Below are 24,579 nucleotides of genomic sequence, written 5' to 3'. Positions count from 1 at the left end.
AAGCACAAAAGTAACACTAAAAAGACCTTGAAAGAAGCGAATGGGGTGTTGGCTGCAAGGAGAGAATTGTCGAGTATGTGAGGGAGGTCTGAGAGAACCACAAGGAGGAGAGGGTGGCAAAGAAGACTTTTCAGATCACTTTTATTCTTTTGGATGGTTTTATAGATGAAAAGCATAAATGTGCAGCTCCCACTGAAGTAAAAATTTTAACAATGGTATTAAGTATTTGCATAATTCAATAGCTTTCATAGCTTCCAAAACTGGTATTGGAAAGATAGATGTGAATGTTGATTTCTTGAACTGTGATTATGCATAGAAGATCCTTTATGCTATGGTCTTTTCAGCTATGTGGTTAAATGGTAGTTACTACTAATCTAAATATCTATGTATTCTAACACCTTGCAAAACAATCTGTCAGGAATATTGAAGGAAGAAAGAGAAAGGTAGCTCCAAAATCTACAGCTGTGCTGTTTCAAACAGTGTAACTCCATCCCTTTGTGAGCTCCGAGCCTGCCCAAGAGCTGACTTTATGTAATGCCAAAAAAGAAAAAAGCAGTTTTCAGGACCTAATTTGGGAAGGTGGTAAACCTAAACACCAGGATTTCTTTTGAAATATGTTGTCTTCTGTATTTCACAAATGACCCCAGGGTTGTATTTTACCCAGGATACTCTTGCATTTCAGTAAAGTCATTCAGGACTAACAATTCTCTCAGTAGCTGTGTGCTCAGTGAACTGCTGCTGCGACCAATGAGAGCCCAAAGTAAAGCAGAGCTGGCCCATGAGACATATATGGACTGGAAAGCTGATCCTGATTTGTAACTTGCTGTGGCTGTCTGATTCAAGATCCAGGACTGGAATGAAGCTAAACTATATCTGTTGGGCCAGATCCTTACTTTACAGAGCTGGGAACATCTGTGCAGACTTGAGAGATCTTGAGTGGAACCTGGGATGATCCTGCAACATTTCTGACAAGAGTTTGCGTTGGTGGTGGTCTCTAAGTGGAGGGAGAGCGATGTGCACTTATCTTGGGATTGCTCGCACCAGGTACGGGTGCGGGGAGTTCATGAAGGCAAAGTGACCATCCTCCCGTGGCCTGGGCTGGTCCTCAGGGAAAACAAAGGTGAATTTCTGCAGGAGAGTGGTAAAGAAAATAAAGAGCTCCATCCTGGCCAGCTGCTCCCCCAGGCAGACACGGCGACCTGCAAGAGAGGGAGTGAAAAAGGATGTTAAACCACTGGAATCACTGTGGAAGGAGCAGATCACCCCTCTACTGTGGCCCTGACTTGTAGCTGGATCCTCCCCTCAGATTTACCTGCTGAGAAGGGCAGGAAGGCCTCTGGTTTCACAAACTTCCCATTCGTATCCAGGAAGTGTTCGGGGTAAAACTCATTTGGCTTCTCCCAGACTGTCTCATCCTTCAGCACGGAAGACAAGTTGGTGATGATCGTCGTCCCCTGCGCTCCTCCACAAGAGGAAACAACTTGTGTGAGAACAGCAGCATTATCTTGGCACAATGGACCAGTGCTGGTCCCTCTCTACTCCAGGTCTCCCATCTAACAGCAACCATTGTTTGGTGCTGCAGAATAAGACACCCACCTCCTCTTGTGTGCCTTATTTAAACTAGAGGTAAAGCAGGGCACTTTCCAATGGCAGATGGTGCCGGCCCTGTGCTCTGAGGCATCTCAACCCTTGCAATTCGTATCCTTACAAAGGACATTCCGTGCAAATGCCAGTTTCACGGCGACACAGTGGAAACAGCCTCTGCTGCTCAGATCCTCCTGGACTTGTTTCATAGCTGGAGGGAAAAAGCTGACTGACAAGGCTTCAAAACCCAGCTTTCATAAGGGGCAGGGGAGATCGCAAAGCTCTCCTGTTTCACATGTCAATGTTCTAAGCTAGAGGAGATGTCACAAAGCTAAAAAAAACCAAAACAGTCTTGCATTGCTACCAGTGCTGCCAGGGCAGCCGCTGTCACAGTGACAGTGGAGTGAATGCCAGTGGCATCTGAATGGCGTCAGAGATTAGAGTTTTAACTACTGGCATCTCAGGAAAGCCAGTAAGGTGGTGTTGTGTGCCTCCAGAAAGCCCTTTAGGCTCTGTGACTTTCTCCTTCCAATACAGGCAGGGCAGTGGGTGTCACAGCCCATTGAGAGGAAAGTGAACCTTTGCACTGACCTGCCACTGCAGCTGGGTTCCCACACAACCCGCACAAACCTAGAGCACAAATGTGACCGTCTGCGTGGCCTCAGCACTTCAAAATGTTCTGCTTCAGTGCTCGCCAGTGATTCTGACTTGGGGCTGGGAGTGCAACACTGCAGAGTTGCCTGGGGTCACCCACAGCCCAGGCCTGGCATCTGCACAGGGAGAGGATGTGGAATTGTCTGTCTGGCCACGGTCACCTTGGGAATGAAGAAGCCTTGCAACTCAGTGTCCCGGTACGTCCTGTGAGGTAGTCCAATGGGAATGACATCCCCACAGCGTTGCACTTCATGGATCACAGCGTTGGTGTAGGGCATGCTCACTTGGTCCTCCATGGTGGGTGATCTCTCTCTGCCAATCACCTTGTCAATCTCTGCTTGGACCTTACCTGAAAGCAGCACAGCGAAGGAATTAGAGCACCCTCAGATAAACAGAAGGGGCTGGTACAAGCTGTAGAAAGGTTGGCAGCGTGAGATTGTAGACACTGGGTGAGAGCAGTACAAGCAATTAAAGAAAGGAATACAAACTAGAGAGGAATGCATTTGTTTTCAGTTGCTGGGAGCCATCTGTATAACTATTCTTTATGCCTTTAATGTCACTCAACGTGCTACCTTACCCATCCTCTATGCAGCTGAAAGGGTATCTGGCCATGCAGCACTGGAGAATTAAAACAGATTAGCATCTATTCCAAATGCTAGAAAGAGGGTACTCTGGCCACTGAAAGCCCCCAAGTAGCCTTCAAAATGAAATCAAGAGCAAACTTGCCCTTCCAACTCCAGTGTTTTTGCCAGGGCTTCCCCCCTGCCATCGGTCCCTGCCATGTAAGTGTTTCTCCTGGCTTCTGCCAGACCAACAATTGCCAAAGCTGTTCCTCATTGCCACAAACCCAAACCACAGAGAGCAGATGTTCAATCTCCTCACAGAAGAATGAGGGTTGAAGGTGACACACCCCACCTCTGTCCTCTCACTTACTCTGTATTTCTGGGTGGAGAATCATGTACAGAAATCCCCACCGGAGGGTGGTGGAGGTGGTCTCAGTCCCAGCTCCAAACAAGTCTGCGGTCACCAGACGAAGGTTGTTGTAGCTGAAACCGCTCTCTTCAGCAGCCTTGCCCTGCAGAGAGCAAACAAGGAGGTGACTGGAGCTGGGGCACTTGCTGGGAAAGAAGATGATTGTGCCAGGGAAGTTCTGAGAAGCACCAGATCTGTTTTTGCTGACCAAGAAGTTCATTGGGAGAGCAGAGCAGAACACAGGTCTGCGTATGACTGATGTACCTTGGAAACCCTGTTATCTCCTGTACTTGAAGGTCATCAGTCACCTCCTGTATCCTGAGGGATGAACGCTACACCCACCTTCAGGACAGAAGTGAACGCCTTGTGCTCTCCACTCCAGCAGACAGCAGGCCCCTGAGCTTTGACAAGCGCTCTGCATGAGTTCATCTGCTTGTCTTTTGTAATCCTCTTTATACTTTTCTTTCCTAGGGAACTAGCTTCTTTTAAGTTATTCTGTATATTTTGATGCTGTTGTAATATGGATAGCAATTAATAAGGCATTTAAGACTCAACTGGTATCCCAATAAAAGATGTCTGTCAAGGGAGCTGTGGGGCTGACCTGACCAAAGTTAACCCAGTAGAGGGATTTAGCAGGGGACTTCAGTGAACAGAAGAGAGAAGTGAGTTGGTCGGGCTCACATCCACCCCCAAATAGTGCTGCTCAGTGCAGAGCAACACAGATGACATTGCTCTGTCCCTGGAGCTGTGGGGCTCATGTAAGGACTGGAGGTGCCCGGTGCCTGCGGCACAGCAGGGTGGGTTATGCAGCACAGCAGGGCTCGTTGTGCAGCACAGCAGCCCAGCCTGAGGACTCAGATGGCGGAAGCAATTTGCAGGCAGAATTTGCTACTATTGGACATCTGGCACTTGAAATTTAGTGAATCCATGTGCAGAAACATACGGTGGATGGATTGGCTGACGCACATAGCTTTGATTTTATACTGACTTCGTGTGTGACTGAATCAAAGATGCCTTTTAAATTCAGTGAGGTTCAGATTTAGGCCTTTGTCTGATCTATAGGGAACTAGTTGTTGGCAAGCAACTCTAAGAGACACATCCTGAAGGAAATGCCAACTTTCCAAGTCACAACTCGGTTTAAAGGCAGGCTGTGGACTGGACAACAATACCAAAAAGCCGGTCTGTTTCTGTAGTTTTGTGACCGCTTTTGAATCATCAGTCACTAAGGCAGTGACATACACAGAATCTTGTGTGTTGACTTGTCCCCTGGTGCAAACTTAGAAATATTAGTGAATTCTCAATTATTGCCTTTTAAATGCCTTCAAAATGACACAGGCTGGAAAGAAGCAAGTTGTTAGACTCTGAGGGGAACACGAAGATAGAAAAGGAGAACAAGGACATCAGCAGATAATATGGTCTCTTCAGACAATAAAGGAGGTTACAGCATTAAGAAGTTCACAGCCTCCTTCTCAAGATACAATATGGAATGAAAAAGTAGGGAAGAATTAAGAGGTTTTATACAGCTTTATGAGGAAGTAAGCTTCTATCAACAAGCTTAATCAGGCCAAGGAATTGCCCGTGGACGCTGAGGTTCTGCTGGTGTCACCCTACCTTCTTCATTTCCTTTAAAAACGCATCGGTGAAATCTCGGGTGTAAGCAGGGTTCCAGGTCTCCATGTGCTTATGTACGAGCGTGTCTGTGAAGTCCATGAACTCCTTTTGCCCTCGAAAGACTTTCTGTATCAGTCCAGGGATGTGCAACAAAATGGGCACCACGTTAAGAAGCTGGGATGTCAGAACCAGAGAGACAGAGAAGATATTACGTGATGCAAAAAGAAAAATAATGAAATCACAATGCTCTCAAGCAACAGAGGGCAGCTACTTACAGAACGTATTATGCTTTTGGTTTACCTGAGTCAGGAATCCAGTTTCTTCCTTCAGGGATTTTTCAAACAAATATAACAGCTTCTTGAATATCTCATCATCGTAGTCGAAACGCTTTCCATAGATGGTGGTGCAGATCACATTGCAGACTGCATTATTTACAAGAAAATGTAAATCGAAAGGCCGACCTAAAAATGGAGATGGAGACCAAGCAATGGAGCAAAGCAACACTGAGCTTTTGGACCCCAGCTGTCAGCAACGAGAACACACAGATGCCTCCTTGGTGCCTTTAAGAGAAAAAGCCCACAAACCACTCAAAGTACAAATGCATCATTCTAGAGAGTGAAGATCTTCTCATCTCCTCCCACTACTTGGTCTGTCCTTGTTTAAAGGAGAAAACTCCCAAGAAAAGCTGAGTTGCAGGGTTGTTCTGTAACTTGACAGATAACATTTTGCTTTGTGTCTAGATGACAGGCAACGTGCTGTGAAAACTCTCAGCTGCACTTTTATGGCATGTGATAATATCAATATGTTTCCCAAGACTTCATCAAGGTGATAGTAATCCAGCTCTGGGAATAATTATATTTTACCTCTGTATTTCTGTTTATTTCCTTTTTGTTTCCTGTTTCAAATGGATTAATGTTACAGTAGCCCCACTGTGTAAAGTGGCTTCAAAGTAGAGCCAGGTCACTAATGCATATAGACTAGAAAACTGCATTGGCTTAGGAAGAGAGCACTGAGTGCAAACGAGAGTGGCTGCAGTATTACTTCTCTCTGCATCACTCTATTGCCTTTTTCTCTGATTTTCCCATCCCTCTGGATGTGACAAACCTTCTTCAGAATTGATTGCAGAGCACAGAAATCCCGCTTCCTCCTTCACTCGCTCCTCCAAGGATTTCTTTCCCATCCCAAAGTTCCTCAAGGTAGAGAGTGTGAATCTCCTCAGTTCCTTCCAGACGTGTCCGTATCTCGCCATTACAATTCCTGGAATTACAGATGAGCAAGAAATGTCAGGAGCTCTGACCCCGTATGTCAAGCAACTGGAGAATCACTAGAGAATATCAAATGTGAGTTTGGAGGTACAGGTCTGTGTGGGTAGATGAAAGAGTCTGATCTTGTACAGCTTGTTCATACAGCAGTTCTACAAACGGATTACTGCACCTTCTAATGCATGTGCATGGCTGGTGAAGGTAGAGGGGGGATTCAGGGAGAGCAACAAGTGCTGCTAAGGATAAAGGAATCGCTCCCCCCAACCATTCCGTGTTGTGCCCTTAGCTTGTGTGAACCGGGCAGCAGCTCGTGCCACCGCACAGGAGCTGAAGATGAGAGGTTGTGGGCTGGATTCTGTCTTGGAAAGAAGTTACCATTTTTGTCTGTGATGACAACGACATGCACATAGTGTGTGAGCATAAGCACTAATCACTGGGCGCTGGGAGCTACCAGCTCCAGTGCTGGCAGGAAAGTTGTACCACTCCGTGTCCTAACGCTGGTGAAGAGCTGTGTGCTAGCACCTGGACCTGTAACAGTTTCTAACAACCACTAAAGGGAGCCTCCTTTTCATAAAATCTGACTTTGTCACCACCAAAGGGTGACAAGATATACAAGGAGGTTGACTGGAAGGCCATGAGAAGGTTGCATCATACTCCTAAAATCTTCCATCTGCCCAGTCTCCCCTGTGCTAGTGTGAGCAGGGAATGTCCATTTCCAAGGGACTTGCCTTCAGATTTACTTCCATAGCCCATGTGTTCGTATATGGGCACATCTGGCCGGTCAGCAAAGTCCTCCGATCTGTGGACCAGGGCTTCCTTCACTGCTTTATACCCGTTCAGTACCACCACGTTGGTCCAGCAGTTCTGGAGATTGAAAACATTTCCAAACTTCTTTTGAAGCTGCCAAGATAAAAAAGTACATCCCTGAAAATGAGTTGAGTGTAACATGAAAAATATCACCATATCCTTCCTTAGTGCCCTTGTTTTTTAGTGATTTTTGAGGTGCTTTGATTAGGAGACCTTCAGCTGCTCTTTCGCCTTTGCAGTGCAGCAGCTCAGAGTGGGGCTAAAAAGCAGCTGAAGGAGATATCAGTGCTCTGTGAGTGGAAAGACTTAGAAAGTGCCTATCCTGGCCAAACTGTGGCCATGAGCACTGTGCAAGTATTTTGGATTTTGTCTGACAACACAAGGTCAAGAACCTCTCTGGGGATTTTCAAAGGCTGCATGCTCAACAACAAATTATTTCCTAATACTTGTATTTATTTTGATCTGAAAGACTAGTCAAGTTTTGAGTCAGTCTGCTTCTGTTAGAAGGAAGTACTGATGATAAGATGATATGTAATTTTTTTTTAATACGCATTTGTCTCTAAAGATCTACCCAGAGCCCGGTTCCCAGAAACAGGTTGGAAGAGGTTTCTCCCTAAAAGGAGCATTACACATCTAGCAAGACAGGTAACTGGCACACGCCCTGCGTCTATTGTGATCTGTAAGACAAACGCTGCCAGCAGGATGGGTGCACAGGGGAGCCTGTCAGCCAAACGCTCACCCTGGGAGCCTCCCATGGAGCCTCCTCTGGGCAGACAAGACCTTGACTGAACACAGACTGCCGGGCAGGCAGGTCAAAACTCCCCTGCCGGTCAGTAGCACTGAACAAAGGGCTCGGGAGCATGTAAGCAAATCATAGAAACGCTATATTTAGTTTCTGCATTGGGCAGATTTTGGACTGACAGCTGAACAGTGCCTTCCTATAGAAAAGGCCCTTAGAATTTGCAAATGGAAGCACAAAACCCGCGTGGTTTATCTGCGGGGGCCAGCACTCACCTTGTTGAAGGAGAGGTGGGGGTTTTGGAAGTCAACAGACAGCATGGTCCCAATGAACGGCAGCGACGTTGGGCCCGGCGGGTAACGGCTCCACTTCTTCCTGCGCTTCGTGAAGTCCAGAAGTAAAGTAAAGACCATAAGAAAAACTGCCAGTATAGAGACGTTGCTCAAGTAGGATGGCAGCTGGGACCCCAGCCAAAGGAGCAATGCCATTTCCTAGCCTGTCTCCTCCTTGGTCTTTCTCTTTGGACCCAAGACTGTCTCTGCCTCCTTTTGCCCTTCTCTCCTCCTCTCCCACTTCCCTCCCCAGGCAGCTGCCCTCTTCTCCTTGCTTTCTCCTCTGCCCCATGCTCTTTTTCTCTGTTCCTGCTCCTCCTCCCCTGCAGTTACTGACCTTTGATCAAACCCAAAGCTCCTCCTCTGCTCTGCCCTGCTCTGCTCAGCCTTGGGCTGTGGTGATGGGGGTCATCCCTCCTCTTTCTCCTCCTCCTGCGGGGCCAGAGCTCAGAGGCCTCTGTGTCCCTGCTGCAGTGGCAGGTTCTGCAGTGGTGGCCTCGGTGGGACAGGGCTGGGTGAGGACCAGACCTCTGGGTGCCCTCTCCCACAGCCGAGGTGGGATCGCAGTTCACAACAAGCAATTCAGACTTGCTGCATTCTTGTGGGGCGACTTGGACAGAGTTGGTTTGAATCCGTGTTGCCTTCTTGTTTGTACAGAGAAGGCAAGGGAGAAGCAGCTCCTAAACGCAGATCATCCAGGTTTCTGTTTGCAGGGCTGAGGATTTGTTCCATTGGCCCTTGAGAAAGCTCAGGTTAGGCCAAGCTTTCCTGTACTGAAAGCATTTGTCACAGAAATTAGCCTAAAAGGGTGACCTGAGACTTTAAAAATCATACATGTTTCTGGGAATAACAATCTTTATCCAGCTCCAAATGTCAGTCAGCACAATGACCTTGATTTTTGTAGAACACAGCTCAGCTGGAAGGGAGAAAGCACATGTATCGCAAGGAGCTTCAAATTTCCAGCCTTTGGGGCAGCAGTATTGCAAACACGATTATGGAGACAGTAAAAGTGTTTCCTAAAGCAGCACAGCTCTGTGCTCCTGGCATCTCTGCCATCGGAGATCAATAAAGCTCGCTCTCACGACAGTTAGTTCTAGCTAAAAAGAAGCAGTAAACCCATCACAGTTTGATCTGTGATCTCGGTGTGATCAGAGAAAAGCTCCTAATGGAGCAATTGCCACAACAGGGATGGAGAGCTCAGACTGCAAAGTGATGGAGGCACCTGCAAAGACTCTACAGTGGGCTCTGGTGTTGCAGCCCAGGCCTCAGAATGCCCCTGGCCCAAAGAGGCACCTAAACGCTCATTATCTGGGCATAGAGGTCGCCTCAGCATGATCCTACGTGTCCCTTGTGAAAGCTTCATGACTCAGGAATCATCTCAAGTACCTGTAAACAAACATATGCAGGGGAGGGAACAACTGGGGAAATCACAATCCCCAACACAACTGCAGAATTATGATTTATTTTGGATTACAGAGGCACGGTGGGACAGTCCATGTGACTGGAGAGCTGCCACGGATGGACACAGGCTTTTCAAGAAAGACAGGCTGGAAGGGGTGAGGAGTGGTGGTGCTTTATGCAGACAGGTGCCCAGGGCTTTGCCATGGGACAGGTGACAAGCCAGCCAAGTGCTTCTGAGCAAGGAGAAGGCAGCAAAGCAACATGGGCGATGTTGTGGTAGCTACTGGCCACAGCCCAGCTGATCAGTGGAACCCTCTCACAGGTTACAGGCCTTGGGACTCACTGCGCACTTCAATAGAGACGCACTCCAGGACTGGGCACAATCCAGGTGTTTTCTGGAGCGTGCTGAGGACAATATTGACACAGGCGATCAATGAGACAACTAGGGAAGATGCTCTGCTGGGTTTGCTATTCATGAAGAAGGATGAATTGATCCACGACGTGATGGTTAAGTTTGCCTGCAGTAACCATGAGGCTGTGGAATGTTAAATCCTGCCAGAAGTCAGCAGAACAAATAACATTACTGCCCTTGCCTTCAGGAGGGCAGATTTCACCTCATTCAGAGATCTGCTTGGCAGGATCCCAAAGAGAGATGTCCCGGAGAGCTGGTTGTTCTTCAAGGGCAGCCTCCTCAAAGCATGAGGACAGTGCAAGTCATTTGTTACCTTGACTTTGGCAAAGCCTTTAACACCATCTCCCACAGTATCCTCGTAGCTAAATCAATGAGACACAGACTGGCAAGGTAGACAGTAAAGTGGGTGGACAATTGTTCAGACCGTGAGGTTTAAAGAGCTGGGATCAGTGGTAGAGTCCAGCTGGCGGCTGGTCACTAGTGATGTCCCTACGTATCCATGTGGGGCTGATAAAGTTTAGCTTATTTATTAACAGCCTGGATGAAGAGACAGAGAGGACTCTTAGCAAGTACAGCCTGGGGGAGCCAACAAGAGCTGAAGCATGTTTGCCCAGTAGTCTGGGAGTTTGTTGGCTTCTCAGTGCCCACCACATTTCAAACAGCTCTATTGAGAGGTCTAAGGAGACAGAGCTGGACGGTCCTGTACTCCATGGACTGGCTTGAGCAGATGTCTGGATGCTTAGAGGTGATCAAGCAGTTTCTCTCACACCAACTTTCATGACCCACGCACTTAGATGACAAGTGAAAAATGTGATTCCAAGAACAACAGTGGGCATGTCCTGATCACTCCACTGATAAAAGGATGTTACCCGTCTGGTTTCAATTTCTATTGAGCTCCACTTTTACAAACTCCAGCTGAAAAAACTCCACCCGGGTTCCTTCCTTTTTGCTTATCTTGACAGGAGCCGAAGGCTATCAGGTTCCCATCACTCACTTCTGGGCTGTCACAAGGATGGTCGATTGGAATTTGGGAAGTGGGTTTATTGTCCATGAACACCACCCTGAAAGGCCATCAGAAGAGTAACTGTCCAGCTGCTTTTCTTCCTGGGGCTCAGCCTTGACATGGTTGGTAGCTTGGACTGCCTGGAACAAGTGTTGAAGCTTAGGTAAATTCAAAAGAACAGTTTTCAAAGCAAGCAAACAAAAACAGACAACAAATCTCCTTCTGAAAGAAACACAGAAGGGTAATTACGCTTCTGAAGAATGAAATACATTCATTTGCCTTTCTTTTCAATAAAGTAATATTGTGAGCTATTTTCAAGGCAGGGGAAAAACCCTCTGAATCCATACATAATAATTTGAGCTAGCTTCAGCCTCACTGTGCGGGGTGCATGTCTTTGTGCACAGTCAATTTAGGGATGAGCCAAGTGAAGTCACTGAAGTAACATGCAGACTTCACTGTTCTTTGACTGGAGCACCTGCGATATAAACAGAAAGGAGGCTTTTAGAAAAAGCTTATTAATATTGCAAAACAAAGCATCCAGAAGTAAGATAATGCACGAGTTGCCTGCACAATTTGAATTGAGCCTTTTTGTTCATATATTCCACAGGATCATCTTTAATTACCACCTCATGCTATTTTTACTTTCTGAAGGACCTTCCATTCATTCAGTGCTCAGGATAGATGATGATCATTTAATAACCCTGTTTTAATTACAGCATTTGGCTTCAAAGCCTGTTTTGCCACCTACTGCTTATATCCTGTCCATAAGGGTGTTTGATTTGGGCTTTTCCACAGCGGTTCATCAGTGACTGTGTGGGCTGGGAGCAGGCACTCCTGCGTACTCCCAGCATCCCTCTGAGGTGCCACCAGTGGAGAAAATGGAAACATAAATCCAAATGACCTTCTAAGTGTTGATATCGAATCAGAAAAGCCCAGAAGCTGGGTGTAATAGCTCCACATACAGCTGTCCAGGACCCATGCCCAGCCCCTGGCTGAAGCTGCAAGTGGCTTCTGGAGATCTTCCTGCGGGATCACAGGTTTGGCACTCTGGACATGGAGGTCACAGGTTAGTGCTGGTTTATAAAAACTGCTGTTCCAGTAATTACCCAGCATCGTGTATTCATTCATTCTTCCACAGAGGTGCGGTGAAAATCTTTCAGCAGCCAAATAAACACTCTTCCTTCTCTCCCCCTTCCCTTCAGCACTGGAGCCAGCCAGGAAACACTGGTCACATAACATGAATATTTTCCTTGAGTTTTCAGAAATTTTTCACACAAATCCCAGCAGGCTGACTGATTTCCCCGTAACACCATTAGATGGATCCAAACCTCAGCAATGTTTCATTCAGGAGGATCAAAGCCTCTTGGAGCAGCAGAAACTGTCGGCGTGAAGCCTGCAGCTCTCGTTCCGTGGCTGTCCATCTCCCTGGCTACAGCAGAACTGGGGCTGGTGAGGACCCCAGAAACCTTTCCTCTTTGGTGGCCTCTTCTGAGCCCAGAAGGTGTGGTCTCCTGTCCTGTCCCAGATTGTTTGGTCCTTCCTCCACCTCCTTTTTTGAGCCCACCATCTACTTTTTGCCTGTTTTGCCTTCACTTGGGTGGCCTCTCCTCCTGAATGTTGGAAGGGGCCGAGGAAAACACGGAGGAGACCATCTTCCCCCTTGTCGTTCACCCCTGCCAGTCTCCGGCAGCCGGCAACAACCACCACCTGCTGAACGTTACCAAACAAATTTAGCCTAAGGCACAACCCCAACTCAGGAAATTTTAGTCTCACTTGGTTCATTGTGACTTTCTTGGCCTTCAGATGGGGTTTTATACATTGGAAGTACTTCTGCAGCCTTGAGATGGACTGTGCTAACAGATTGTTCATAATAAAGCAGTCAGCAGAACTGAAACAGACAAGTCTTTCATAGTTACTGTTACTATGACTTACTGCCAGCCTTCCCACATTGCAAAGAAATCTGTTCTTCTGGCTTTTCCTCCTTAAATTCCCTGTGGCCTCCTACCCTTTTTCCTACATCAATCAGAGCAGATCACCTGTCACCAAAGCCAAGCTTAGCTGGACTTTACTTCCTTCACCCATCCCATCCCATCCCATCCCATCCCATCCCATCCCATCCCATCCCATCCCGACCCCTACACGTTCCTTGCTCCATTGCTCTTAAAGAGCAACAACTCTGAATTGGATACCAAAAGTGGGGCGGGTCTTGCGCCTCCTTTTTCACCCCAGAGATACAACTTTACACAGATACTGTAAGATATGGAGCATGCAGCCTGTGAATGACCTCCCCAGGTACAGAGGAGCAGCAGTGTCCAAACTCAGCCCGTTCCCAGGTCCCACAGGGACAGCTGCGTGGCCAAACAAATGTTTTGGTAGTCATGACACTTTAAAAAATGTTGGGTTGCTTAAAAAAGTGAAAACTTGGAAATTTTGAAAGCCACATCACCTATGGAGATGGCAAACCTTAGTCCTCCCATGTACTGGATGCAGGCACTACGTATGTGAATTAATGCCTTTCTGAAGCTCCCGTCTGATTTGTCTTACTGCAAGATAAGACAGATTGGTTCATATCCAGAAAGAGGGAAAGGCCTAAGACAAACCCTTAATTGCTTTATGCTCTTTATTGCCTATTGCAAAGTCCAAAGGTTTTTTATTTGTTGTCACTGTGTTGAACTAAGGCCTGATATCTGGGATAACCTTTGTAGTTGGAATCAAAGATTCAACAGCTATGTCTAAAGTTGCCTGTTTTGCTGAGCAAGTCCTGTAAATTTGATAGCAAATGGCACCTCCTGTGATGACAGCTTCATGTAAGATAGATCCCACCACCCGAGTCTGCCTGTGGAAACAAGCGCGCCTTGCTGCCCAGAGGGAACAGCAGTCGGGGAAAAAGCTGCCAGCCTTGGCCAAGCTGTCTCCTGCAGCCTGAGGCCTGAGGGTTGAGCTGCTGCTGACCGCGCTGCGTCCCCTGGCCAGGTGCTCCAGGGAAGCAGCTTCAGACCCTCAAGCCAGCGGCGCCCGCTCAGACCCACGCGGTGCCGGAGCTTCATCTGGGAGCGCGGTGGGGACGGAAAGGCTGCAGATCACACGAGCAGTCAGCGAACAACAACATTTGCCACTGAAAAGCTTTCAGAGTGCGCACGCCATGTGCAAACTCGTTGGTGACTCGTTTGTGTCCCAGAGCGCCAGGCCCTGATCTTGCACACGTACGTAACGCTGCCCAGTTCGGCAAATGGCTTGACTGTGGTGGTTATGGGCCCTAACTCCAGTATCCTCATCGTGTTAACTGAGGTTAAAGCAGAAATCAAAACAACCCTATTTTTTATCGCTGAATTCAAGTTCAGCTGCTTCTAGAGACCCTAATTCCTCAGGCTAAAATGTTCCCACTGTTACTTTAAGCCGAGTTCACCAAATGGAGCTCAGCATGTGCCATTTCTAACACCAGGACGGAGAGACAATGAATCCCGGTGCTGTTTCGCACAGGTCGCGGTACCAGCACTGGTCTAAAATGGCTCCTGAAGACACTGTTAAATCTTTGTGATGTGGCCGAGCCCTGGGAAGACACCTGCTCATTTGGAAAATGACTGGTAGCAGTTGCCTTGACTCACAGTCTCCTGTGAAACTGCCAGAAAAATACAGCTTACGCCCCCGATACCATAGGCTGTTGATTTGTCTCAGCTGCTGGTTTTGGTTTCTTGTTCTTTAAGCTTCTCAAGAGCTGTGAATATATTGCTTTTCTTTTCATTCTTGGTTTAGTACTGATACCATGGGTTTTTTCTTTGCTATAATGGGAGCATCCAGGGAAATTGTAGACTGAGGTACCAGCTAAAATCCTGGTTTTACTTTTTTTTCCACGAGAGATGCATTTAAATCCACCCGGGGAAACTCATCCTGCTTCCCTGAAGGGTGAGATCAGTGAGACGCCTTTGAAAATAATGAGGTGATTAAATCCGGGGTTTGCAAGCCAAAGAGACAAAAGCATCTTGGTTTCCTGTCTGCCATTGATTTGCCCTGTGAGTTAGAGGCGAGCACTCAGCTGCCTCCCGGCTCAGTTACCTCGCCTGTAAAATGTGTGTAATGAGGCTGTTTACCCAGTTGTGATAAAGCATCTGCAAATCTAGGTGCAAAGGACATTAACGAGGACTGATACTGTAATTGTCACACAGCAAAGAGGTGGGTTGCCAAAGATTTCACAATAGAGGTTAGAAAAGATAAAAAGTTAATTTGAAGACTCGCTCTTCTTCCAGGGAACATCTAACTCTGATCTGTTTCTTCTGGCAGAGGGAGCATTTGGTGCTGTGTGGGGTTAGTAAACAGCTACAGCCAACAGCGCTGAGCCTGCGGTCTCTGTCCTTTAAACCCGGGGAAAATGCAGCGTCACTTCTGCCTGCAGCTTCTCCGGTAATGCCGGAGGGTCATCTGCACCCCCGCAAAAATGACAGAATTTTGCTGCTGTTTCTGTGTGTTGGGAGGATCGTTGTGGATGCTGGTTTTTCACAGTTAAGTCCTCAATTCAGTTATTTATGAATTTAAAAAGAAAATGAATAAAAGGAAGATAATCAGGCTAGAAAGAGAATTGCATTTTTCTGCTTTGCTTATGGCACTGAGGAGCAGACAGAATAACCTCGGGTGATGCTGTCCCCCAGAAGCTAAGTCAGATTTCAAGTTTCGGTGATAATTTTCCAGGCTCGTTAGGCTGTTTTTGGCGGCTCCTGAACATCCCTGGTTTCCCGGGAAAGTGTTCAGAGCTGCGTGTGCTCAGCACAACTCAGAAGGAAGAGCTGAAGAGAGGCATTACTTCTAAACTGTACTTGCTGTTACAATTTCCTTAGGTTCAATAAAAGTAGAAGTGACTCTCACTGTTCCCATTGTTAGTAGCCGAACCAGTTTTACAAAATGTTCCTGAAAGGATGAATCAGTTTTGTAAACTGTTCCTGAGAGGATGTTCAAGCATATCATGTTCGAATATACTCTTATCTTAACAACCTAGCTTTTATCTTAGCCTAAATCCGCATAGAGTGAGGACACTGCACATGATCAAAATAGTTCCAAGATGTTGCAATCGATGTTGTAATCAATACTGAGTAACCGTTACGTATCTTAATGAATATATGAATATGTATGTGAATGGACTGTATAAATACTGTGTAACTTAAACTGACCTGCGAAGCCAGCTTTGGGTGCGAACCCCTGGTTTCCCAGCGCTGAAATAAAGCACCGCATATAACTACGCCCGTGGTTATGTGTCCTGATTGCTAACACCATCACCTTACTCCTGGCTTGCTGGTGCAATTTCTCCAACGGTGAGAGTAAAATTATTCTTGTTCTGGTAAAGAATTAAGCTTTGTCTGTTTAAGCACACATTCAGAGTGATGCCACCATGGTTATTTTGGTGCTTGCTCTTTGCTCCTGTCTCCTTTCAGTTACGCAGCCATTGTCAACATTGTGGTCCCGTGCTGTCCCTCAGCTCTGGATCCCTTTTGTCCCCTTGTCCTGCCACATTTACACAGCTGTTTTGTATAGAGAAGCTTGTTTTAGCTTGCCTGTCGCTGTGCGATCAGGTGTGCAGGATGTTGGCCTCTCAAACAAGGTCTTTTGGGGTGTTTGTCTTAGGCTGGGCCTTGCAGATACGGCGGATGCTACAGAAACAGTAAAGCTGTACCTGGTTTGGGGCCCTGCTGTGCTGGTTTCTACAGAGGGGCGATAGCAGATACCTGCTCCCCAGGACTTAAACAAAGACTAAACTGCAGGGGAACTAAAGGCACGAGATCAAGCTCAAGTAAACGCCTCAGAGTGAACCGAGCCGGGTCACTTTTGCGGGGGTGCAGATCACCCTCCGCAGCGTTACCGAAGAAGTTGCAGGCAGAAGTGACGCTGCAGTTTTCCCCGGGTTTAAAGGAGACCGCGGGCTCAGCGCGTTTGCATGAATCAGCTGTTTGCTGTAGCTGTTCATTAACCGCACACGGCACCAGGCAGAGCCGTTCCTGCTGCGCCGCCGGGCAGGCGCTGGGACATCCCTGCAGGTTGGACACGCCGCGGGCACACGTGGGTCACGCGTCGGGGACAGCGCCGGGGACACCGTTCCCGCTGCCACAGAAAAAGTGAAATGAGCACATCTGGCACCCCACGAGGGGTCCCCAGGGGAATGTTTCCCATCCTCCTCCAGCCGCTGAAATCCATGTGGCTTCTCCTGGCAACCTGCGGAAACCAAAAGGCGCCTCTGGCTTCACTCACTAACAAACAGGCACAAATCCCAACAGTCTCAGTGCTCCTGTCTTACTCCCGGGCACCTGAGGAGCATCAAGGGGCAGGAATTAATGACAAGAAAGAAAAAAAACATAGTGACAAATAGAGAAATGCAAGGAGAGAAGGGAAATAAGAGAAAAGACAGCAGGCTCCGGAGAGAGCTGGCAAAGGCAGGTGTCCCCGCGGGCCTGGCCTCGCTGCAGGAGAAAACAAGGCTGCTGCTCACTGGGTACAAACTGGGGATTGTTCTGTCGAGCAGTTCATCATCTCCTGAATTCTGCCCTTCGTTCAGCAGTCCATTAAGGCAGCAGCAGATGATGAGCAGAAGAACTTGCAGCGATTCAATTAGGAAACTATAAATAACTTTAACAGCAAAAATAAAATGTGCGGTTGTCCCAGCACTTTTTACACAAATGGTTGTTGATCCACTTAAAATGAAAATACTCAAACATACAGTTTTGATGATGTAAAACCTCTGCTAATAATTTCTAAGAGCGTGGTGTGCTTGTGGTTAGAGTACAGAGTTCATTATTTTGCTATGTTAATGAATAATGCAGTGTCATGCTCTCATTGGCAATTTTTCATGGTCTTATCTGCACTTTTTCTGTCAGTATAAACAATGGCTTGAATACAAGTCAGCGTTTAGGAGTTCTTATCAGTGTGCTGGAAGCAGAAGATTGTTCTGTGTTACTCTGACAGTGAAACAGGTTGTTTATGTTTGATTTCTGTGTGATGCTCCTAATGATAGTCTGTACTTCACAAATCCGAATGTGCGTTGGAAACCAGAATGTATACTTCTTTTTTTTTTTTTTTTTTTATGAATAGGAAACCCACAAATAACTGTTTTGGTTTGCAACATTGGCTCAGTCATGCTCACAGTTTGATTAATAACAGTGGGAGCATATGGAGTGAAACAGAAATTAGAAATTATGAAAACGCAGGCAAGATCTGACTAGGGAGTGTTTAGTTAGTTGGTTACCTTTGATGCTCCACCACAAATGATTTGTAGGTTTCTTTTGCCAATAGCAGTTGCTACTGTCTCATAGCAACTGTGCATAACGAGCTTATTTGTCTGTGTTCATTTTTATATTTTCTACAGCTACGTTAATTGCGGTTTTGTGTTAAGAAAAATTGCGTTTAAAAAAAACACCATCTCTCCTTTACCCAGGAGGCATTTGTAAGTAGTGATCTTTCCACGGGAGGGAGGAAGGAACCAGAAAGTATTTTGCTCTGTGTTTTTTGAGATGGCCTGAAGACTGAATGGATGGTGCCCGAAAACGTGAGGGTTGTGAGTGGGAGAGAAATGACACGGGAGACGTCGGGGCCTCCAGTGGGCTGGCCCAGCTCCCCTCCTCCCGACGGCGAAGCACCGAGCTCCTCAGTGCAAACAACCTCCCCAGCTACAGAGGGGCAGCAGTGTCCAAACTCAGCCCGTTCCCAGGTCCCACAGGGACAGCTGCGTGGCCAAACAAATGGGACACTTTAAAAAATGTTAAAGGGTTTAAAAACCCTCTGTCTCCAGCCTCTTTTGTGCGTGTGTTTTGTTGGGAGTATGAATTCAGAAAGCAGCAGACAGCCCACACAGCTGGGACCCAGCGCGGCCCTGGGCTGGGACAGGTGGCCCCAGGGACAGAAAGACCAAAGGCTGGGGAGCAGCAGCCATTCAGGGGTCAGCAGGCAGCCAGAGGAGGGTGTGGAGAGCTGTGGGGGCTATAAGAAGGAAAGGAAACACCTACACAACCTACCCGCCAGGGTGAATTTCACACCACACAGGATTCGGTGAGGTGCGCTGGGACCTGTGGCCCCGGATCTCATGACACAGCCGTGGTTTTCCTCACTCGCACCCAATGCCATGCAAGCTGGGCAGGGAACTTAAATATTTTTTCTCAGCTATTGAGCCTTGATACTCATATATTTCCAGACATACGTATACACTTAAAAATTACAAAGCTAAGTACACGTATTCTTAAAAACCACAAATCGCGATGCCCCTAGTGAAGGTCCGAGGGCTGTTGCAAACAGCCAGATGAAAAGGCTGCTCAGAGCAGCCCCAGATGGGTCCATCCTCTTGCGTTGTAAGGGACAAGAAAGGAAAGTTCCACCAGACCCTTCACTGAACACTTGACTGCAGACTGGGAATGGTTGTTTGGGTTTTCGATCAGCTGCTCCTGAAGCCCAAATAACTCTGATAAATGCTAAAAATAATGGATAAATTTCTCTCCCTCTGCAGAAATGGTAAATACAGGTTGCACAGACATCTGGTATCTCCCTGTCTCAAGCAGATCTTTCAGTTATCTCAAAAGGAACCCTAGAAAATGAACATCAGCCTTTGTGTTCCACAGTTTCTGCGGGTTGCTATTGGCTGGAGGTAGAAAACCAAGATGAAGTGTGTGTGCCTTGAAGAGGGACCAACCAGCCCAGGTGACCTGGCCAACATTCCCTTTCTAAGTACAACAGAGACTATCCTCTATTTGGAACAACCACTTGGATGCAAAAAGGTTGTTCTACATTAAAGGGTTGATTTCAGGACCGTTGCTGTGTGGTCTAGTAAGTGGCACAGAATGAGTTTGATATATTAACAATACCTACACCTAGACTGTTCTTCCAAAACTCACACAGAAAAGCTCAGCAGGAGCAGCCACCTCCACCAGTGAGGACTCCAGGCGCCTTTCCAGTGGTCTCAGGTCTCCTGCTCTCATGTCTTAGCATTCCCTAAAAGGAGCCCCAAGAAAAAAACCTTCTGTGACTTCTTCTACTGACCTGTTATTTTTCTATGGCTCTTTCACATGATTAGGCCACTTGTAAAAGGTTTTCTCACCTCTCCTTCTTTTCAAGAGGAACTCTGGACTGTAAAGCTGCAGTTCTGACCCTCAGCTCAGGGATGAATCCATCACACATGGGTGGTGGGTGGTGTTTGAGGCTGACGGGCCACGCTCCAATGCAGAATTTGTCCCAGCTACTGGCGGTCTGCAGTCACTGCTGTCGATTACTGGGGACTTGGATTAGTTTTAGGGATTTCTGCTTCTGATTTGTTCATCTTCTAATTTGTTCATCTTCTAGGCTGTAACAATCCTGTGTGACCCAAAAGACGCACCTTATTTCCATCTTATTCTGAAGCAACAAACCACAAACTCGATGCTTGCTAAGTCTGTCACATTTGTCATGAGGAATGCTCACATTTCTGCTACAACAGCATCTTTTCCAAGTCTTTTGTGTTTCTGTGGCAACACGCTGCTGCTGTTTTTAATAAAAAAGAGTTTTGTGGCTGAAGTAGGACACAAAAAGCTGCAAATGCCGACTTCCAGCTCATGGCTCTGGAAACCATCTCTTCTCCCAGCACATTTTCCCATGGAGCCAAGAATGTTTTGTACTTGGAGCAGAACCGAACACAACCCTGGAAATCTGCTTAGAGTCTGTAAAATTGGTCCATTCTGTATGACCTAGTTTTGGTTGCTGGAAGTGTCTCCATCAGTGGTGTCTCACAAGCTTTGCTTGTTTTCTTGCAGAGTGCACTCTTTGGTTTCATTTCCAAAGGGTTACTTACAGTTTCACCCTCTATCACCTGTACACGTACCAGTTCCTCCTCAGCAGTTTTAGCCGTGGCAGAACAGGCTGCAACACCCATTTCATACAGCACCCTCCTCACCTTGGTTTCCAAAGCAGCAAAGACATCACAAAACCCAGAAGTGTTACGCTGCATCACAGTCTTTGCTCTGCTTTTACACAAGGTCCCTCCTTGTCTCTTGGAGATCTGTTTCCACCTGCCAATTCCTGATTTCATCACACAACACTGAATGTTTGTATGTATTTCTGTATTTCTTCCAACTACAAATGGGAACTGTGAGGTTTTTCTTGTTTGTAAGGCACTTTGACACCAGCTGATTAAAAGTACACGAGAAGAAGCAGATACTGTTATGCCCCATAATCCAGGTCCATATCTATTCATAGTAATTCCAACAGTCCCCAAAATAATGTCCTCAAAATAATCTACAATTTTAAAGAATCTAATGATTCCACCCCTCTTCTGAGAGGGAAACACAGCTCAGATGCAGGAGCTCAGGTGGAAATCCTATTAAGTTTTCCTAATACAAATGCTATAAAACATACAGACTTTTCCCTTTTTAATCAAACCATTAGATGTGGTGACGTTTCTCTGATAAACTGGTTTCACCTTACAGCTCTCTCGCTATACAGCGCAGACTGATCCTTACAACACTACACATCTTTAGTGTAAATGCAGAGCACCTCCCAGCTCCTTCCCTGAACATTTCTCTGCCACTTTTTGCTGCTCCCCACTAACAGCTGTGGCACTGAAAATCAGTAATTTCAATAAATCTCAGGAAACCATTGTCACAATATACCCCAAAGCCAGGGAGCACTGACCTCCAAACCCACTGTGACCTCCCAGTCTGGCTGTTCAGCAGCTCCAGCTCCAGCCCAAAAGCCACTAATGTAAAGCAGGTGGTATTTGCAGATGACCTGGATGTGTTCACGTTCAGTAGTACGTGCACACAGGTGTTAACATGCAGATGAGTACACAGTCAGCATGCATCCTGATCACCAGCTGGAGTGAAGAAGCCATCACACAGCAACGCTTTCCCTCTAATTCAGGCTCCCTTCTCTAGAGCTATGAGTCCCACTTAAGAAATTAAATCCTACAAAAAGACCCTGTAACCAGCACTTTGTTCACTTTTCAGCGGGATGACAGAGCGAGCCTTTTGGATCTGACCAAAAGTATAGGCAGAGGAAAAAATTAAACACTCACGTATAATGACAGGCACCATTTCACTGACCTTTACACTGTAAGGAAAACCACACACTTTCCTTCACAGCTGTACATACTAATTGCTGGCTGAATAGCACAGGTCAGTCTGGGAGCCGGCGGTGCAGGGTGTCTGTGTGGAGGTGATTTTTCAGTGATGTGCAATAGCCAAGCTCTCTTTAGCACGCAGCAACGCCACAAAGTACCAGGAATTTATTGGTCTCCCACCCTTTTCTAATAACTACTTTTACCCTCTACCTTTATCAACTAAACTCTCCAACTCACAATATACTGCAGTAGCTCTATCTTAAAAAAAGAAGGCAACAACCACAAAGAAAAAGCAAAAGCAGACAAAACCACCACAAAAAACCCCCAAACCCAACAAAACCAAACATGTTAGAAATATTCCCCAGCCAAACAAAGATATAATCTGTTTCGCAATAGAAAGATTTCTAACTGAAACCTAAGGTTTTAACTACATTTTCAGCTTCTCAGAGGAAAGTCAGCAGAGCCACAAAATATTTGCCACTTCTTTATGTTTTCTAGATCTGCAACTGAACCTGGATTACCTGTACTCCATGTTTTCACACAACTTTTAATCACTAAAAAAATAAATCCAGACCATTGATGATTTATTCATCCTCAGCCATATCCTGTTCCGCTTCCAAAGGTGCAATATTTAAACTGAATTTTCTACATTTTCAGAAAGAGCACAGTCTGATAATCCAGGGACTAGGTCAGACAAACCAGTTCTGTGTCCAGGGCAACCACTGCACTGAAGATGGTGTAGGTATTTGCTCATGTAATAACACTGTTATTAGGCATAAAAATTTAGAAAGTTTATATCCAACTCAGCCCCAAAATGTTCTCCCTGTAACTGTACCAGTTAAATTAAAAGTATTGTCTCTCCTCACATACGTTCTGATGTACGTGACAGTTGATACTGTACATTAAGCAGTCAAAATACCAGAGCTGTCATTCAGTTGCCCATATCTTGACCATCTTCTTTTTTTTTTAATACATGTTCAGCAAAAATGTTTTCCCTTAGCTTGGCATTAGCTGGGCTCCATGAACCAGATGTGCAACATTCCCTGGCAGAGGCTCTGCCCTGAACCCCTGAATGTTTTTTTTACATCAATACTTAGACATTGTGTTTGTCTTGTTCTAAGGCGAATTCAAAAGGTTTGGGAACATGACAACCCCAGGTAAAATCCCCACGCGTGTCCATGTGATACGCATATCAGTGAGGATGGCCACCACCTCCTGCAGCGGCAGCTGGGACCGCTTTCTGCTGGGCTGCACAACCACACTATAAACTCCACAGCAGTCTGTGCCCTGGACTTCCAAGTGTGGATTTCACATGCAATAAAAAAATCCATGATGAATCTATCAATCAGCAGCTCCTGGTATCACAGTGTGCTTGCTGTACGTATCCCAAGCCCTCCATCAGTTCCTATATCCTCATCTCCAGCTGAAAACTGATCTGCTTGTTATCGATAGACATCCTTTGCACATTGGAGCCACTGCAAATCCTTTATGGAAAAACTGCATCCTTCTTTTACCCTTGATTTGACTCGCATTCATTGTTGGAGTTTCCTTTTTAAATGGCCACCACGCACCTTGGAAACGCTGTTAAACCATCACGTACATTTCTCAGCAAACTGGTGTCTCTTTCCTGTCAGAGATCCTGATGGGAACGGGTGTGGAGAAACACTTTGGAAATGAGAAGCCTTATCCAAACCCTCATTAGTAGGTTCCTCATCCAAACAGGTAATTCCCAAGTGGCCGGCAGACCACTCTTTTTCTTCTTTACACAATCTCCATGTTTTAATGTTCTGCTGCAGGTCATTTCTGCTCCACAAATTCTAAATGAGTCAAGATTGCCAAACCTTTTCCTTCCAATTCTGGGGTATCCACAATATCAAGCTGTTAATTGCTTTTGCAAAATAGACTCAGGAAAAATGTTGTACAATGGCTTTTAGAATCCACTCATGAACTTTGTATCTTCTCAGCCAAAATAAATTTTTATTTCCAACTGGATTCTGTGACTGCTCTGGCTTGTTTCCAGGTTCCCCCACATTGTTTTAGGTTCCTCCTGGTCTGGTTTTAGAGAATCATGGCAGCTCTGGTTTCTGTAAAGACCTGGTGACAAGCAAAGATGACCAACTTGCAAAACCTCTCTTGACTAGAGAGCACAGCCCTTACCTCTGACAGCAGCACCGACAAAGGGGGAAGCAGCAGCTACTTTGAAGGGTTTTAAGCAGTTCCCACTGAGAAATATTTCTCATGGAGTCAAACATGTTACCATAGATTTATTTGCTCTACGTGACTCCGCTAATTTCCAATCACGGTGCACGAGGAGCTAGAGAACCTCCACCATTGCCATGAGCACCCACAAGGGAAACCTCCCAGATCCACCCCCAGCTTCCCAAAAACCTTCTCCCTCCGCTGTGTGACACCGCCCCGAGGAGCCACCAGTACCAAATTCAGCAGTTTCACCGCACCGTCCTCTGCTGTAGTACTACATAGGGGATTCTTCACCCACATAAATCAATGCAGTAGCAGTAAGTGTTTGTTTCTATGGAACAGGTAGAATAGAACAGACACTAGGAAAAAAAAAAAACAATTTTTATTCAGTTGAAAAGAAGTCATTTACTCAATCACATTAACTATGCTAAAAATGATTTTTTGTTTTTTTGTTTTTTGTTTTTTTTTTTTCTGACTACACCAGCAGTTAAATATTTTCAGCACCAATTCAGGACACATTAGTGACATTTATCACAACAGGTCTATTTCT

The 24,579-nt window shown here is 46.2% G+C and overlaps 2 protein-coding genes across 3 annotated transcripts in view; one reads left to right on the top strand and one right to left on the bottom strand.

The window, feature by feature from the left end:
• Positions 1–24,579, top strand: part of LOC309444172 (alpha-N-acetylgalactosaminidase-like) — a 43,335-nt gene that overhangs the window by 9,560 nt on the left and 9,196 nt on the right. The gene's annotated exons all lie outside the window — the stretch shown is intronic.
• LOC309444274 (cytochrome P450 2D14-like) lies at positions 125–8,236 on the bottom strand. Its single transcript, XM_082061952.1, has 9 exons — positions 7,905–8,236; positions 6,812–6,983; positions 5,926–6,078; positions 5,122–5,282; positions 4,822–4,995; positions 3,172–3,313; positions 2,400–2,587; positions 1,313–1,454; positions 125–1,199 (listed from the first exon to the last, which is right to left on the bottom strand). The coding sequence occupies exons 1-9, from the start codon at positions 8,115–8,117 to the stop codon at positions 1,021–1,023; spliced, it is 1,524 nt and encodes a 507-aa protein (XP_081918078.1). The 5' UTR covers positions 8,118–8,236; the 3' UTR covers positions 125–1,020.

The sequence above is a fragment of the Streptopelia decaocto genome (assembly GCF_964273445.1).
Source record: "Streptopelia decaocto genome assembly, chromosome: 1".
Taxonomy (NCBI): Eukaryota; Metazoa; Chordata; class Aves; order Columbiformes; family Columbidae; genus Streptopelia; species Streptopelia decaocto.
Note: the sequence above shows the minus strand (reverse complement) of the source record. Positions and strands in the feature narration are given on the sequence as shown.